Raw genomic sequence first — 14,666 nt, 5'->3', positions numbered from 1 at the left:
CAGCCTGGTCTAGAAGAGCTAGTTCCAGGACAGGAACCAAAAGCTACGGAGAAACCCTGTCTCGTCTCGAAAAAAAAAAAAAAAAAAAAAAAAAAAAAAAAAAAAAAAGAATAAGCAGTATCTCACCCAGAAAGATCCACAGACATGTGTTTTCAGTTACTGACTCGCCACTGTCAAAGTTTTGGGTAATCAGATACCCATATCCTCATCTTTAAACCCTGTTTCCTGACTACTCAGAATGAATGCTGACAGCTATGCCCCTTCATCAGAGGCAGGGCAGGGATCATGGGGGAGTGAGCTCCACAAAGGAGACTTGCTCACTACTGTGGAATAATCCTTCTGTACACTGTGAATATGTATTACTCTCATTGGTTAATAAAGAGTCGACTGGCCTATAGTTGGGCAGGAAGAGACTGGGTGGGAGAGGCAGGCTAGGAGGATGCTGGGAAGAAGGGCAGAGTCAGGAGTCACCAGCAGATGCAAAGAGAAGCAAGATGGACATGCCACACTGAGGAAAGGAACCAAGCCACATGCAAAGTGTAGATAAGAAATATGGATTAATTTAAAATATAAGAGTTAGGTAGTAATAAACCTGAGCTATTGGCCAAGCATTTGTAATTAATATTAAGACTGTTGGTTATTTGGGAACTGGCAGGTGGGAAAGAAAAGTTTTCCTACAACTCGTTGCCCATATCGGTGGGTCCCTCCTGACCTCTCCCAGGTTGTGGTCTTCTTTCCCATGCCATGAGTGCTTGGCCAGTAGGATGTCATCATGCTCCAGTCTATAGGAATCCAAGAATCCTAGCCTGACACAATGAAGTTCTGGGTCCCCTCAGGTTGTTGGCTCTGTTCTGTCCTCAACTTGGCAGCTAGAGAATACGACATTTGCCATGGCTGTAGTACGATGTTTGAGAGACCATCAATATCTTTAAGAGAGAGGGCGTTTCTGCCCCAGGGTTCTCTATTAACTCTTCAGAATGGCATCAGTGTGGCATGATATGGTGGGGTGAGGAGAGGAAGAGCAGGGCAGTGTAGGAGGCAGAAAAAGATTTAGGGGCTTGGAGGCCTCCACACAAGCAAAGACTACACGAAGCATGAGACGCTCAATGTCTGCATCTTATTCTGGATTCCAAGTCCCTTCGTCATCAGCCACAGGCATAGCTCTGGGCTCTTTCCCTGGCTGGCAAATTATTCCTCTGTAAACTCCATGTACCACACAAGGGGCAAGGAGGGCAGTATCACAGGCAAGAGCATTTAACCAAACCTCACTAATTCAGTACCAGTCATTCAAACACTACCAAAACCAAAGCTCTTTGACTGCCAAGTGGATTATATGGGATTTTGCCAGCATCAACTGAGTTCCTTAGAAATGCAGGATGTATAATCTATAATTTAATATGGACACTTAGACACGGAGTGTTACTAATCAGATAAGTAAGACCTCAAATGGGACTATACAAAAGATCAATGAACCCACTACAATTGCTGACCTAAACAGATAGATGGAGGAAACCAATCAAGGAAGCATTTCTCCAGCCCCCTCCTCCACTAGGTACTGGAAGCGTTCTTCAAAGGCTAAGCGGGGCTCCCGTGACCATTTGTGCAGATCAGTCCTGCCCAAGGTGACCCCATTCCCCACAACCCAGATTTGTTCTAGGGCCCAAGAGCTCTACCACTAGCAAAGCAGCACAGGGCCCCCAAGGAGCCCTCCCTTCCTCGGAGGAAGCCATCCATCATAGCATGTCTTAAGTTTTCAACAGCAACGTTGTGTTAAAAATGACTGCGCCAGTAATTACAAGAAAATGCGACAAAGCAATTAGATTTATATGTCTCTCAGAGGAAGAAGTATCTGTAACTGTGAAAAGAAAGTAGAATGTCTTAAGTCAAGCCTATTCGAAGAGCACAAGCTTGGGTAGCATCGAGGGTCTGGAATCTGCCTTAGTGCTTTGATGCATCCACACTGCTCAGAAGAAAGATCTAAGGAAGACCTGCGAAGAGCAGGAGGAAGGGAGAGGACAGCTGTGGTCCAAGGGCTCCAGGACTATGATGAAGACTGACAGGGGGCTGCCGGCTTTCATCATCACACTGAAAGCAAAGGGGAAGACAGCGGATGCAGGGACAGCAGGGAGAGACGGCAGAGAAACAGAGCGAACTGGGGTGGAAGACGCAGTTTGAAATAAGAGGAAAGAGGCAGTCATGAACTATAGATAAAAATGGTCCACAAAATATGCCACTGTTGTAAATACACGGAACTGGGGGTGGGGGACAGGGGATCAAATACATACTTCAAAGAAATGTGTACTGGGTGGGAGAGATGGTTTGGGGCCCGAGTCACGCTGCTCTTGCAGAGGACCCGAGCCAGGTTCCCAGCACCCATACTGGGTTGCTGACAGTTGCCGTAACTGATGGATCTCGTGCCTTCTTTTAGATTCTAGGGGTGCCTGCACTCATATGTGCACATCTACACGCTGAAACTCTTTTGTAATAATAATAATAATAATAATAATAATAATAATAATAATAATAATAATAATAATAATAATAAATCCTTTAAAAAGTAAACCTGTCTGAATTAGAGCGAAATGCAGACACATATACCCAATGGCCATGTGGTATCAAGACATGCCTTAGTGGAACTAATAGACCTAATAATTGAAAAATGCTATTGAAATCACACCCAAAAACTGTCATACCAGCTCTGCGGGTAGGGAGAAGATGGGCCATGAGTAAGAGCATACAGGTACCTGACGAGAAAGATGGAAGCAAGGTGGGTTTGGTCATGCTGCATTAACAAATCTCCCAACAAGACATTACTTCTCATTCATATTATACACCCAATGAGTAAGTTGCGGGAGGCTCTGTTTCCTGCAGTGATCTTATCCAGCTGACGGGGCAGGACAATGAAACATTTCACTTTGAGAAGGACCTCTGAAGACACCCTACAGTCAAAGCTCTGGAAATTATACCTATACATTTGCTCACGTGCCCTCAGCAACCACAGGGAGCTGAGAAATACAGCCTTGCAATGCGTGGGAAAAGCTACAAATTTTTTTAATGAATTAATTACAATTTATTTTTAAAATTAATTAAAATTAATTTTAGTTTACATGGATGTGCGTGCATCTGAGCATATGTATTGCACCATGTGCCTTCAGGAGCCAGCAGAGGTCAGAAGAGGCATGGGTCCCCAAGAAGTGGAGTTACTGCAGGTTGTGAGCCACCAAGTGGATGCCGGGAACTGAACCCAGGTCCTCTGTGAGAGCAGCAGGTACTTTCCGTCCCTCAGCCGTCTCTCCAGCCTCAGCTGGAAAGGCTGAAATGATGTCAGGAGGATCTTAGGACTTTCCCTATGTAAATATTCAACGACAAAAGAGAATAGCATGTCCTAAGATGGAACTGCTGGGGGAGCTGTTCTCAAGAATTTCATATTGGCAGAGACAGAAGCTTCTGGAACAGTATTCAGTACACTTCATAGAGAAAACCGGCAAGAGCAGCGCTTTACGGTTAGAACAGGACACTGGTTACTGCAAAATCCCAAATGAAGTTGAGTCCGCTCATGCTTCAGGTCACAGGGCAACCCACCAAATTCTAAAAGAAAGAGGGAGCCTCCAAGGAGAAATATGAGAGCCAGCTTGGAGTAAATGCAGTCAAACACCAGCTCTAGCGGAAAAGACGGGCAATGAACAGGACCACACAGGTAAGTCACCGGACAGATGAAAGCAAGAAGAACCGGTCTAGTGGAAATGAACAGTGGTCTGCCAGGAGTAGTGGCTCATCCATGAAATTTCGAGCAGTCGAAAGGCTGAGGCAGGAGGATCACCAAAGTTCAAGGCCAGCTTAAGCTACACTGTAAGACCCTGTCTTGAAAAAAAAAAAGTCATAGAAATGAAAAATGCTTTAGGACCATCAATATAACCAAGGGAAGTGACCGAGGAGAGTTTGGGGTGTCAGGTTGGCTCAGCACAGAGAAGTCTCTTTCCACGCTATCAGACTGCAGACAATAAGAGTGTAAGATCAAAGAGGAAATGAAGAACATATGCTAAGCGTTTAGTATTCTGTTGTGCTGCTGCCCACACTAGGGAGGCTTTCTCGCTTCTGCCTGAGAGCCACAGGATTAAGTAGAGCTGGAGGATTAAGATGTGCTAAAATTTTCCTGAGCTCTGCTTGTACTCCTGCCTGTTTCAGCGGAATCCCTTTCCTCTTATCTCAAGAAAGCAAAGGTTTGCAAAGATGTCCTAAGACATGATTGACACCGCTATCCTGTTAAACGGCAAGAGCCCATTTACTAAAGAATGACCTAGGGGCTGTCTGCAATAGCTGCACCTCTACCTATGCTTACACTGCAATAGAAACTTCCCTTCAATAGCCAAGGACCTAGGGACCACCCAGGGATGCTCACACAGACAGAATCCAGAGACCACTGATGGTTACATAGAATTCAACACCATGGCTCAAACCATAGAAGCTGAAAAACAAACAAACCGTAGGATGGGGTTGGACTCCAGAGCTTTAGCTATGTCTACTGCCTGCTGGAATACAATACCTGGTATTTGGTTTGTTGAGAGCCTCATTTCTATAAGTAGATGACCTACAAGATGCTGTTAAGAGGACGACAAAATACAACAACATCCTCTCATGGACGGGAGTGGAATTTACTACCCAGTGATGGGAATCACTAGGCAATTTGGAACAAACAGTATTTATAAGCTTTAATGTCAGGAGCAGGGAAAACAATGTGTGCTCCCCCTTCCCACCTCCATTTGGCAGTGCCCTGAAGTTCCCAGTTATAGAAAAAAAAAAAGCCAGGAAGGTGAGTGAGCCATCCAGACTGGGGTGTGAAGGGGTCATTTCAGGAGTTGATGAACTGGAGAAAGGATGCCCAGAGAACCAGTAAAGCACTGATCCCAGGCGTGTCTATGAAGGAGAGCTGCCCACAAGTCAGTGGAGCAAGTGGGGAAGTCTATTTTCAGTGTGGTTAGGGCACCATCCGATCAGCCTAAGCCTCAGACACAACAAAACATGAAGGTGAGGTCCCTGTTCTCAGTCCTGATGTCCTGCCTGCGACATCAGAGAACTCCAAGCACTCTGACCGCCAGGACCTACGCTACTGAAGGTTATAATCTGTTTCCTTGATCCGGAAGCTTTTGGCTTGGACTGAGCTTCATTGCCAGAATCCTAGGGTCTTCAACTTGTAGACAGCCTGTTGTGAGACTTCCCAGTGCCCATAGAAAGATACTCTGACTGTATTTATGTCTATAAGTGTCCTGCTGGGTCTGTTCTCTAGAGACCCCTGGCTAATACAGAATAGGAGATGTAAAACGACCTCTGTATTACAAAGGATCAGCTACCCAAGAGTCCCTACTGCTAGAAACTGACTTTAGCAAGACCACGGGATACAAGATCAGTAGCAAGCATCAAATTCAGATACAACAATAAGAGATGATTCTAAAGTATTATGAAAATAAATGGGGAAAAGGGATAAATAACTCAGAATGTGTGAAGATCTATAAACTGAAAATTACATGCTGATGAAGATAATAAACACTGTTGGAATAAAAGGAGACCTAAGTAGACCTGTTCAAAGTAATGTGTGGGTTCCATATGATCTCAATCAGAATCCCAGCAGGGCAGCCATAGAAACTGACAAGCTTGTTCTAAAATGTATATGGAAATGCTAAGAACCTAAGATGATAGGAACAAGTTCAGAAAAATAACAAAACTGGAAGACAGCAATAAGCCACAGACAGACACTCGTGTCCAATAGTCTCCGTCTCGCTGCTCTCAGGCAAAAGCAAGTTCTCATCCCAGTGCCACTATTCCCTATAGAGACCTCCATTAGGGGTGGGGCAGGGTCCCCTTCTCCTAATTTCCATCATTGCTATGACCAGATCATCACCCTCCCACCGTGGTCATCAACCCTGTCTCCCTTGAACCTTCTGCCATCGGCTTTGATAGCTTCTGCCTTGAGTGTATTTTGCAAAAAGGATCAATAAGAAGTTTGGGAGAGTCTTTCTTTCATCTTCAACTCTTATCGGTATCAGGGGTATCTGCATCTACATGAGGAAAAGCCATTGGCAAGGTTCAAACAGTTAGCTGTGCTAGTCAGCCTTGGCTTGAGTTCCTTGACTTCATTACATTTGGCTACTCCATAAACAAATTTCCCATTGCCTCTTCTCATCAAAGGACAGTAACAAGGATGAGACTTCACAGTCCAGGCCACCCCAGGCTTGAGCCTGCACCTTAGAGAAAACATCATTCCCAAACTTCAATTCACATCTCCTTGGAGGGCTTTATGTAAGTAGACCTTGTGTCTCACTGAGTAAAGATTCCAAGAGGAAGTCCAGGGCCTTGGGGCAGCAGACCAAAGACTCCATAACCCATTAGCTTCTAAAATAGCAGGACCATTTGGCTAAATGTCTGCCGATGGTTCACTGTTAGAAGCTGGATCCTTGGGGCTGGAGAGATGGCTTAGCAGTTAAGAGCTCTTGCTGCTTTTATAGAGGAACAGAGTTCGATTCCCAGCACCCACATGGCAGTTCATAACCATTTATAATTTCTGTTCCACCCTGCTCTGGCTTCTGTGGTCACCAGGTACATACAGGCAATTTTATACTTGTACATATAAAATAAAAACAAGTAAATATTAAAAGCTTGGGGGTTTAGGAGGCAAGACTTCAGGAGTCCTCGGGTCACTGGTAGAAACCTTCCTGGGGGATTGTGGGAGCCTGATCTTTCCTCTTTCGCTTCCACTCCCTTGCCTGCGGTGAGGTAAGTGGCTCTGTGGCAGGGCATGCTCCAGGCATGCTATGCAGGCTCACCACAGCCCAGAGCAGAAGGCATTATTTGATCACACACTTAAAACTCTAAAACTATACAACAAACTAAACCTTTCCTCTTCCAAGTAGATATTTTTTTGAGAATAAATTTTATTTTATTATTTTTTTCCGCCTCCTCCCCGTTTCCCATTTCCCTCCCCCTCCTCCCACACATCGCCCTCTCCCCCTTCTCCTCTCCTCCCCCTCTTCCCCTCCCCCCCCACTCCATTCCCCCTCCCTCTCGAGAATGAAGAGCAGTCCAGATTCCCTGCCCTGCGGGAAGTCCAAGGTCCTCCCACTTCTATCCAGGACCAGGAAGGTGAGCATCCAAACAGACTAGGCTCCCACAAAGCCAGTTCATGTATTAGGATTGAAACCTAGTGCCATTGTCCTTGGCTTTTCATCAGCCTTCATTGTCTGCCACGTTCAGAAAGTCCGGTTTCATCCCATGCTTATTCAGTCCCAGACCCGCTGGCCTTGGTGAGCTCCCAATAGATCAGTTCCACTGTCACAGTGGGTGGGTGCACCCCTCGTGGCCCTGACTTTCTTCCAAGTAGATTACTTGGATATTTTTATAGTGCCATAAAGTGACACACACAAGTGGTCCCCAAAGCCCGAGATGCCCTGGAGGTTTGCTGGCTTTTCCAGGAGGTGGTGGGTCATACTGTCTTTGTGATTACCTAGGGTCTGATTATGTTCTTTACATGCAGAGAGAAAGCATACCTGGGCTCAAGCACTAACTTAGACGACATCAGAAAGAGATCTTAGAGTAAGCAAAGTTCGTTCACTCCCCATTGCAGTGGGCTATGAATGGCCACGCAGGCACTGGACACGGCTCCTGAGCAGACCCCAGCAATGAGATGCATGAACTATGAAGATATGTAATGGAGAGCCACAAGAAAAAGTTGGTACCAGAGAAGCATCCCTGTGAACCTGCAGCTCTGGCTTCCCCCGTTCTCACGGGCTGTCACTTCGGTGGGTACTAGGAGCCAGAACTTGGCCCATTTCCCCATGTGGATAGAGCAGGTGTTGGGGATACTCCCTCCAAAATAAGCATAGGTACATCCCATGTGACCACCGTCCTTCTTCTCCCCAGGTTGGAGGCATCTGTCTTTGGAGCCTGTGGTCCACAGAAGTGGTTTCCTGCCATAGGCCAGAGCTCTCCACTGTAAACAGTCTCACCACCAACAAAGAGGTCCTTTGATGGCAGCACAGCTTTCAAAACATTTCAGCCACTTCCGGTCAGGCCAAGGAAAGGACTAGGTTGACTGTATTTTTAAGAAGCCACTTTGGGTTTTCAGGAAAATAGCCCTTGAAAGAAGACAGGTGTGGGGGGATAATATAGATAGCATTTCCATGTGCCCTCCCCACTTTTTCTTTGAGACAGGATCTCACTGTCTGGCCCTGGCTGGCCTGGAACTCTTCATGCAGATCAGGCTGGCCTTGAACTGACAGAGATCCACCTGCCTCTGGAGTGCTGGGATTAAAGCATCATCATCGTGCCCAGATAATAATCTCCCTTTAAAAAGGATCAAATTCTTTATGTAAGAACCATGGGCTTCTTCCTTTATCATTTAGTTACATTTGCTTGTTTGTTTATTTATTTGTAATTTATATATTGGTTGCATGAGCATGCCACTGTGTGTGAGGAGGAAAGAAGACATCGTTCTGGGGTCAGTTCTCTCCTCTTTCTATGTGGGCTCTGGGGTTCTAACTCAGGTCACTAACTTGATGTCAAGGGTCTGTCCCCACCGAGCCATCTCACCAGCCCTACGTATCATTTTAGAAGTCAAACGCATCACCATGTAGACCTTGATGGAGTCACAGCAGAGACTGTAATCATGGTAAGCTCATCTGTGAAGAGGTCTTTCAGCCATTCTTACCCTGCTTTGATTTGTCAGAGGCAGGAAAATGACCTGGCAAAGATGGAAACGGGGGCCCAGAAATCAGAGCTTCCAAAGGACAGTCTACAACGCTTTGAAATACGTTTCCCGGAAGGATGATCCTCAGCATCCTTCAGGATGTGAAAGAATTCGCTTTGCTAATAAATCTTCCTCCTGTCTCCAGGAGAGGGAAGAGCTGGCAACAGGCACCGCCCAGCCTCACCTTCAAGGTCAGCCGCACAGCGTTGCAGTTCTCCTGCAGCGGGTTCAGCTTCAGTGTCTCCCCGAGGTTGCTGCATCCGGATGAGTGGTGCTGCAGCTCGCAGCAGACGCACACCTCCACGCTGTCGAACTTTATCTAAACAGGAACACAGACAAGTCTCGCATTAGCACAGCATCTGGCCTCCAAAGTACGCTCTGAGGTATCAAGGACACGTGAAATGGCTCCATTGGAAACAGACCAGGACAGCTAAAACAATTTCCATTGACCAAGGCCACGAATTACTTCGACTTCTTTTTTCAAAGCAATCATTAAAAAAGAAAGCGGAGCTGGAGAGCTGGCTCAGCGGGCAAGCGGGTGCCACCTGCACACTGGTATCTGAGTTTGAATCCCTAGAGCCTAGGGGAAGCTAGGCAAGGCAGTACATGCCTATAACTCTAGTGTTCCTATAGCAGAATGGGAGGCAGAGGCAGGAGAATCCCTGGAGCTCACAGGCAAGCCAGTTTGGTGTGTACAGCGACAAAGAACATAGATTCTTAAAATCTATCTTGAGAAAATTCTTCTCTCATACAATACATTCCAGCCACAGTTTCCCCTCCCTCCACTAGAGGCACTGTCTTGAGCAAGGTGGAAGGGGAGGACAGATTCCCAAGGTTGTCCTCTGGTGGCATGTGTGTATGTCTTCTCTCTCTCTCTCTCTCTCTCTCTCTCTCTCTCTCTCTCTCACACACACACACACACACACACACACACACACACACACACAGAAAGAGAGGAACGTTATTTTTCAAGCAGTCTTTAAGTTGCATGATGCAGGTGAGCTACAAGAATAACTGCAATCTGAAAGATACTCCAGCATTTACTGCTCTGTAGAGATGAGCTTTGCCTCGTTCTTCTCTCATGGCCAGAAATCTCCTCTTACTCCATCCCTCCATGATCCCTGGCATCCTTTCCATCCATCAGCATGCAGCCCATCTTAATCTTCAAGGCTCGGTGGGGTTTCCCATCCCCACCTCTACCTAATAGTTGTTTTGTTTCCCTGGAGTCTCAGCTTGTTGTCATACTACATGAACGGTCACTGTCAGGGGACTCTGGATAAATTAAAATAGCTCAGAAAATTAAGGGCCATGGGAGGGAACAAATGCATTCATACATAGAACTTTGAAAAACAGTAGCAAAACAGGAAATAAGGTATGAGGTTCTCTGCTACAAGAAAAAGAACAGATTTGCCAGTGCCTGAGCAGAAATGGGATTTTAAAAAGAAAAGAAAAGCAAACCCGGATATAAAAATGCCTAAACAGAAAACAGTCGCTTAAACCTGTGGGATTTTATTCAAAGCTGATGTAACATGAAACAAATTCTTTCCCACAGACTAGCAGGTGCCCACTTCCAATAAATCCTGACAAACGCTTCACACCAGGTGACTCAAAACGCCCATGTTATTTTCAGACAAATATTGGCCCGCTGTAACTGTAACAAATGAGTTTTCATCATATGATGGACTGCGAAGGATGGTGCCATAGGCACCCATGTATCATGCCTGTCATTCCTAATCACTGGATGTGGGCAGGATGCATCCACCACACATCCGCAGAGCTAAGGATTGTGCAGGGATTATCAGGGGCTGGCTCTTCCTACAAGGCATGCCCCCTGCAGGTATGCAGCTCTGGTCCCCAGATGTCAAATTGCCTTTTCATTTGAGAGGTGTCCCTGGACAACACCCACACCAAGCTCTTTCCCTGAGTTCCTGTAACTCTCCCCCACACTGCTTACCTAGGCTTCTAAGAGTTTATCCATAGAGCTTCTTCCTTTATGCCTTTGCTTTCCTCGTGTGTGCAAGCATGCATCCCCAGCATCTCCACATCAATACACAGGAGAACAGCTTCGGATGCATCTCAGGGCACCCTCAAGACTGGGCACTGGGGATTTTGTGACTGGCTCTCACCAGCCAATGTGAGCAAAAGGGATTGGATGGGAGCTCTGAGCCTCAACTTCCCTACCTAGGCTTTGTGATTCTGCACCCTCCTTCCAGAACTAATTACCTTCCAACGAGACAAGACTAAATTCTGGGGAACTGAAAGGTCCCACCCCAGGCCTCAGCAGGAGATTCATAGAGTATAGCTATATATCTTTTTTCCCATTGGTACAAGCACACATGGTATTATTATGAAAAGGCTAATAGTTTTCATATTATCCAAATGAAGCCTCTACCAACAAAAGGCATAAATAAGCATTCAAGCTCACCTGCATCTTCACCAATTCTCCCTAGGTGATGCTGGACTCAGACACTGCTGTCTGTGGGGTGTGTCATACGATAGCATCACATTTTAGGAGATGGGGCAGCCTTCAACCTTGCCCATTTTCTTCACCATTCATTTTGTGAAAGAGAACACATACACACACACACACACACACACACACACACACACACACACACACGTGTTCAAGGCAAACCCAGGCAGGCCTCCCCTTCTCTGCCCAGTAAGCTCATCACCTCCCTCCTTGTTTTGGGGATCACTTGCATACTTCAGTCTGTATATTTTTCCCAATGACACTTTCATTAATTTCACTAATTTTATGCACTCAGAGTGTTACTATATTTAGATGCAGGTGAGTGATGTTTGTTGGCATCATATTAAATGGCATGAATACACTCTATTTTTATGCCTAACCTACTGATGGACATTTGAGTTGTTCCCAGTGCTTGGTAGTTGTGGTGGTTTGAAAGAAAATGACCTACAAAGGGAGTGGCGCTATTAGGAGGTGTGGCCTTGTCAGGGGAAGTGTGTCACTGTGGGGGTGGGCTTTGATGCCTCTGGCTTAAGCCTCCCTTAGCATGACAGCCACCCAATTTCCTGTTGCAAGCAAGACAGAGCTCTCAGCTCTTTCAGCATCACACCTGCCTGTATGCTGTATGCTCCCCATGACGATAATGGACTGAACCTCTGAAACTGTATGTGAGCCATCCCAATTAAATGTTTGCTTTATAAGAGTTGCTGTGGCTGTGGTGTCTTTTCACGGTAACAGAAACCTAACTAAGGCAGTAGTTAAGAGTAAAGCTGCTTAGCCATCCTGCATTCCAAGTCACATACACAGCATTCCATTTGAGGATAAATAGACCTCTGAATGGAGCTACTGGGCCTCTAGGGGTCTTTGTAATAGATCATGCAGGAAAATTTCCACTGTGCGTGTGTGCGTGCATGCGTGCATGTATGTGTGTGTGTGCTCTAACCAATTTACATGCCACCAGAACAGTGCCAGTGTTCTTAACTTTCATATTCTGGCTTCATAATTTTGGCAAGAAAAGTAATGAAGGGAAAAGTTCACCAAAATGAGAGCCTAGGCCAAGAAGAATGCACCAGGCAAGAGATAGAGGAAATTCTAAAGCAATGAGGAAAGAGCAAACAGACCATCTCTGCGACCAAGCGAGTCACACTGAAGCAGGAGACAGAGGCTCTGGAATCTATTCCAAAAATGGGAAACAAAGCTCACCAAAGCCACCGGGGCAGGCTCATATTGACAGATTCTCAGTCCTTTTGGAGCGACCGAGGAGAATTAGAAACAGGAATATAGGGCACCAAACACAGCATAATAAAACCATGATAACTCCAGACTCCAAGAGCCAGTACACGCATACATGGTTCTGTTAAATATGTGGCTTGCAGACCCCACAGTTTCTCATGGTATAAAATTGCCCTTTTCATCCTCCTCAGACAATTACCATAGGGCAAAAGTTTTCAGCTTTGGTGATGTCCAAATGTTTACTCGTATGTTCCAATCATTAATGTAACAGCTTTTCCTGAGCCCTAGATGCTAATGATGTTCTACTGGTTTTCTCTAATGGCCTTATATGTTTATCACTATTTTTTGATGCACAAGACTTTTATAGTTATTTTTTATGTAAGAGGCAAGACTTTGGTTGAGGCTGATGATCTGTGCCTAGAGATGTTTAGGTGATCTAATACCTGCGGCAAGGCCTTCTCCTCTGCTTTGCTTCAGACCCATGTGAATCCACTTCTGGCTTTACTGGTCTGTCTGTCTCCACCACACGCAGTCTTGATTACTGCAGCTATAATCCAGAAATGGAAAAGAAGTTTCCTCCCCATTTTATTCATTTCATTTTATTCTTTTCTCCCATTTTATTTCCTCCTCTTACTCCCATATATGCTTTAGAATATGACTCTCAGTGTCTATAAAAAAAATTCTCGCTGGGATTTTGATAGGCGTCAAATAATCCTGTGCATCAATTTAGGAAGAATGGACAGTGATTTTTATGTTATGTTTGAATTCAAGAATAGGGCACGTCCCTCCATTTCCCTTGATTTATTTCACTACTGTTACAAAGTTTTCAGTGAATGAGCCTGACACACGCTTTGTTAGAGTTATACGTATTTTGAGTGACTAGAAATGATACTTCACTTCACATGTCAGTGTCTTCTTTCTCATTCCCAGGGTAGACCAACACATCGAATTGTGGGTTTCAGCGTGTCCTGGAACCTTTCCAAACCCATCTGTTAGTTCTTTGTCGGTGTTATCTATTTGCATTGTTTGCTGTCCTTTAAAAACTTTCATTGGGATTTCACACGAAGACATCAATGCCATCTAAATCGAGTTGGTTTTACATCTTCCTTTGCGATCTCTATGCCTGTAATTTTATCTTCTTGTCTGACTACGCGGGCTGGAAATCCCATCGCTGTGGCCATGCTGAGTAAGACCCGAGAGAATGAGCAGGCTTGCCGCGTTCTGCATTTCAGGGGGAAAGAACTCATTCTTCCAGCACCAACTGTGTTAATTGTAGGATTCCGCAGCCACGTTTCCAGCTTGAGGGCATCGCCTAGGCCTATTTTTCTAAATCTTTTTGTTTGTTTGTTATATTTTTCTTAAAAGTATGAGCTCACTTTCTTAAATTCCTTTAGACATTATCCAGTGAGAAGAAGGCTTTTACAGTTGGTGTGTGGAACCCGAACCCGCAGTCGGGTTAGGCACAGTTGTCAGTTCATAAAAATAAAAAAAATAAAAAAAAATAAATTCTTCCAAATAGTCACAGCTGATTTCCAGTTCTACAGATCTTATCAGAGACTTCTGGCTCCTTTTTTTTTTAACGGAAAATCGATTTTTTTTCATACAATATTTTTTAAATCTGATACGTTATTTTTTTTTAATCACAAGAGGACGTTCAGTTTTGCCAACTGTCCTTCCTGCATCAGCTAATACAACCATGTGGCTCTGCTTCTTGGTCCTGTTGAACGAGTGGATTAAATTGATTGGCTTTGTAATGATGTGTATGATTTAGAAACATGAATATGTATTTCCTTGTGCTATTTTCAAGGACTTCTGTGCATATATTACTGAGTAATCTCCGGGTCTCTTTTTCCGCATTGTCTGTGTACTTTTGGTAGAATGATACCAGTTTCATTAAACCAACCAAGGAGTGTAACTTTCTCCTCTATATCCTCAACTACCATGCAGAAATGATATTAATTTTTAAAATATTTGGCATATTTGCCAATGAACCCTTCTGGATCTGGCTATTTTGTTCTGGGGAGTCTTGAAATTATGGTGGATTAATTTTGCTATTTCTCAGTGTCTCTATTATTTTTTGTTAAAATTAATCATATATATTATGAGTCTATGGGGATCGAGTGCAGCGTTGAGTTTACATTGTGAATTTCGTTACCCCAGTCTACAAATCTGTCATTCCACAAACCAATTCTTTTGTGGTAAAACATTTTAAAATCTACCTTTAGC

The 14,666-nt window shown here is 44.7% G+C and overlaps 1 protein-coding gene across 1 annotated transcript in view; it reads right to left on the bottom strand.

Moving 5' to 3' along the window:
* Fam189a1 (family with sequence similarity 189 member A1) overlaps positions 1-14,666 on the bottom strand; it is a 401,267-nt gene that overhangs the window by 62,414 nt on the left and 324,187 nt on the right. The window contains exon 4 of the mRNA XM_026784306.1: positions 8,922-9,056. Within this exon, the coding sequence (XP_026640107.1) occupies positions 8,922-9,056 (135 nt within the window). The remainder of the gene's footprint in view (positions 1-8,921; positions 9,057-14,666) is intronic.

The sequence above is a fragment of the Microtus ochrogaster genome, chromosome 22 (assembly GCF_000317375.1).
Source record: "Microtus ochrogaster isolate Prairie Vole_2 chromosome 22, MicOch1.0, whole genome shotgun sequence".
Classification (NCBI taxonomy): domain Eukaryota; kingdom Metazoa; phylum Chordata; class Mammalia; order Rodentia; family Cricetidae; genus Microtus; species Microtus ochrogaster.
This window is presented reverse-complemented; position numbering and strand designations above follow the sequence as displayed.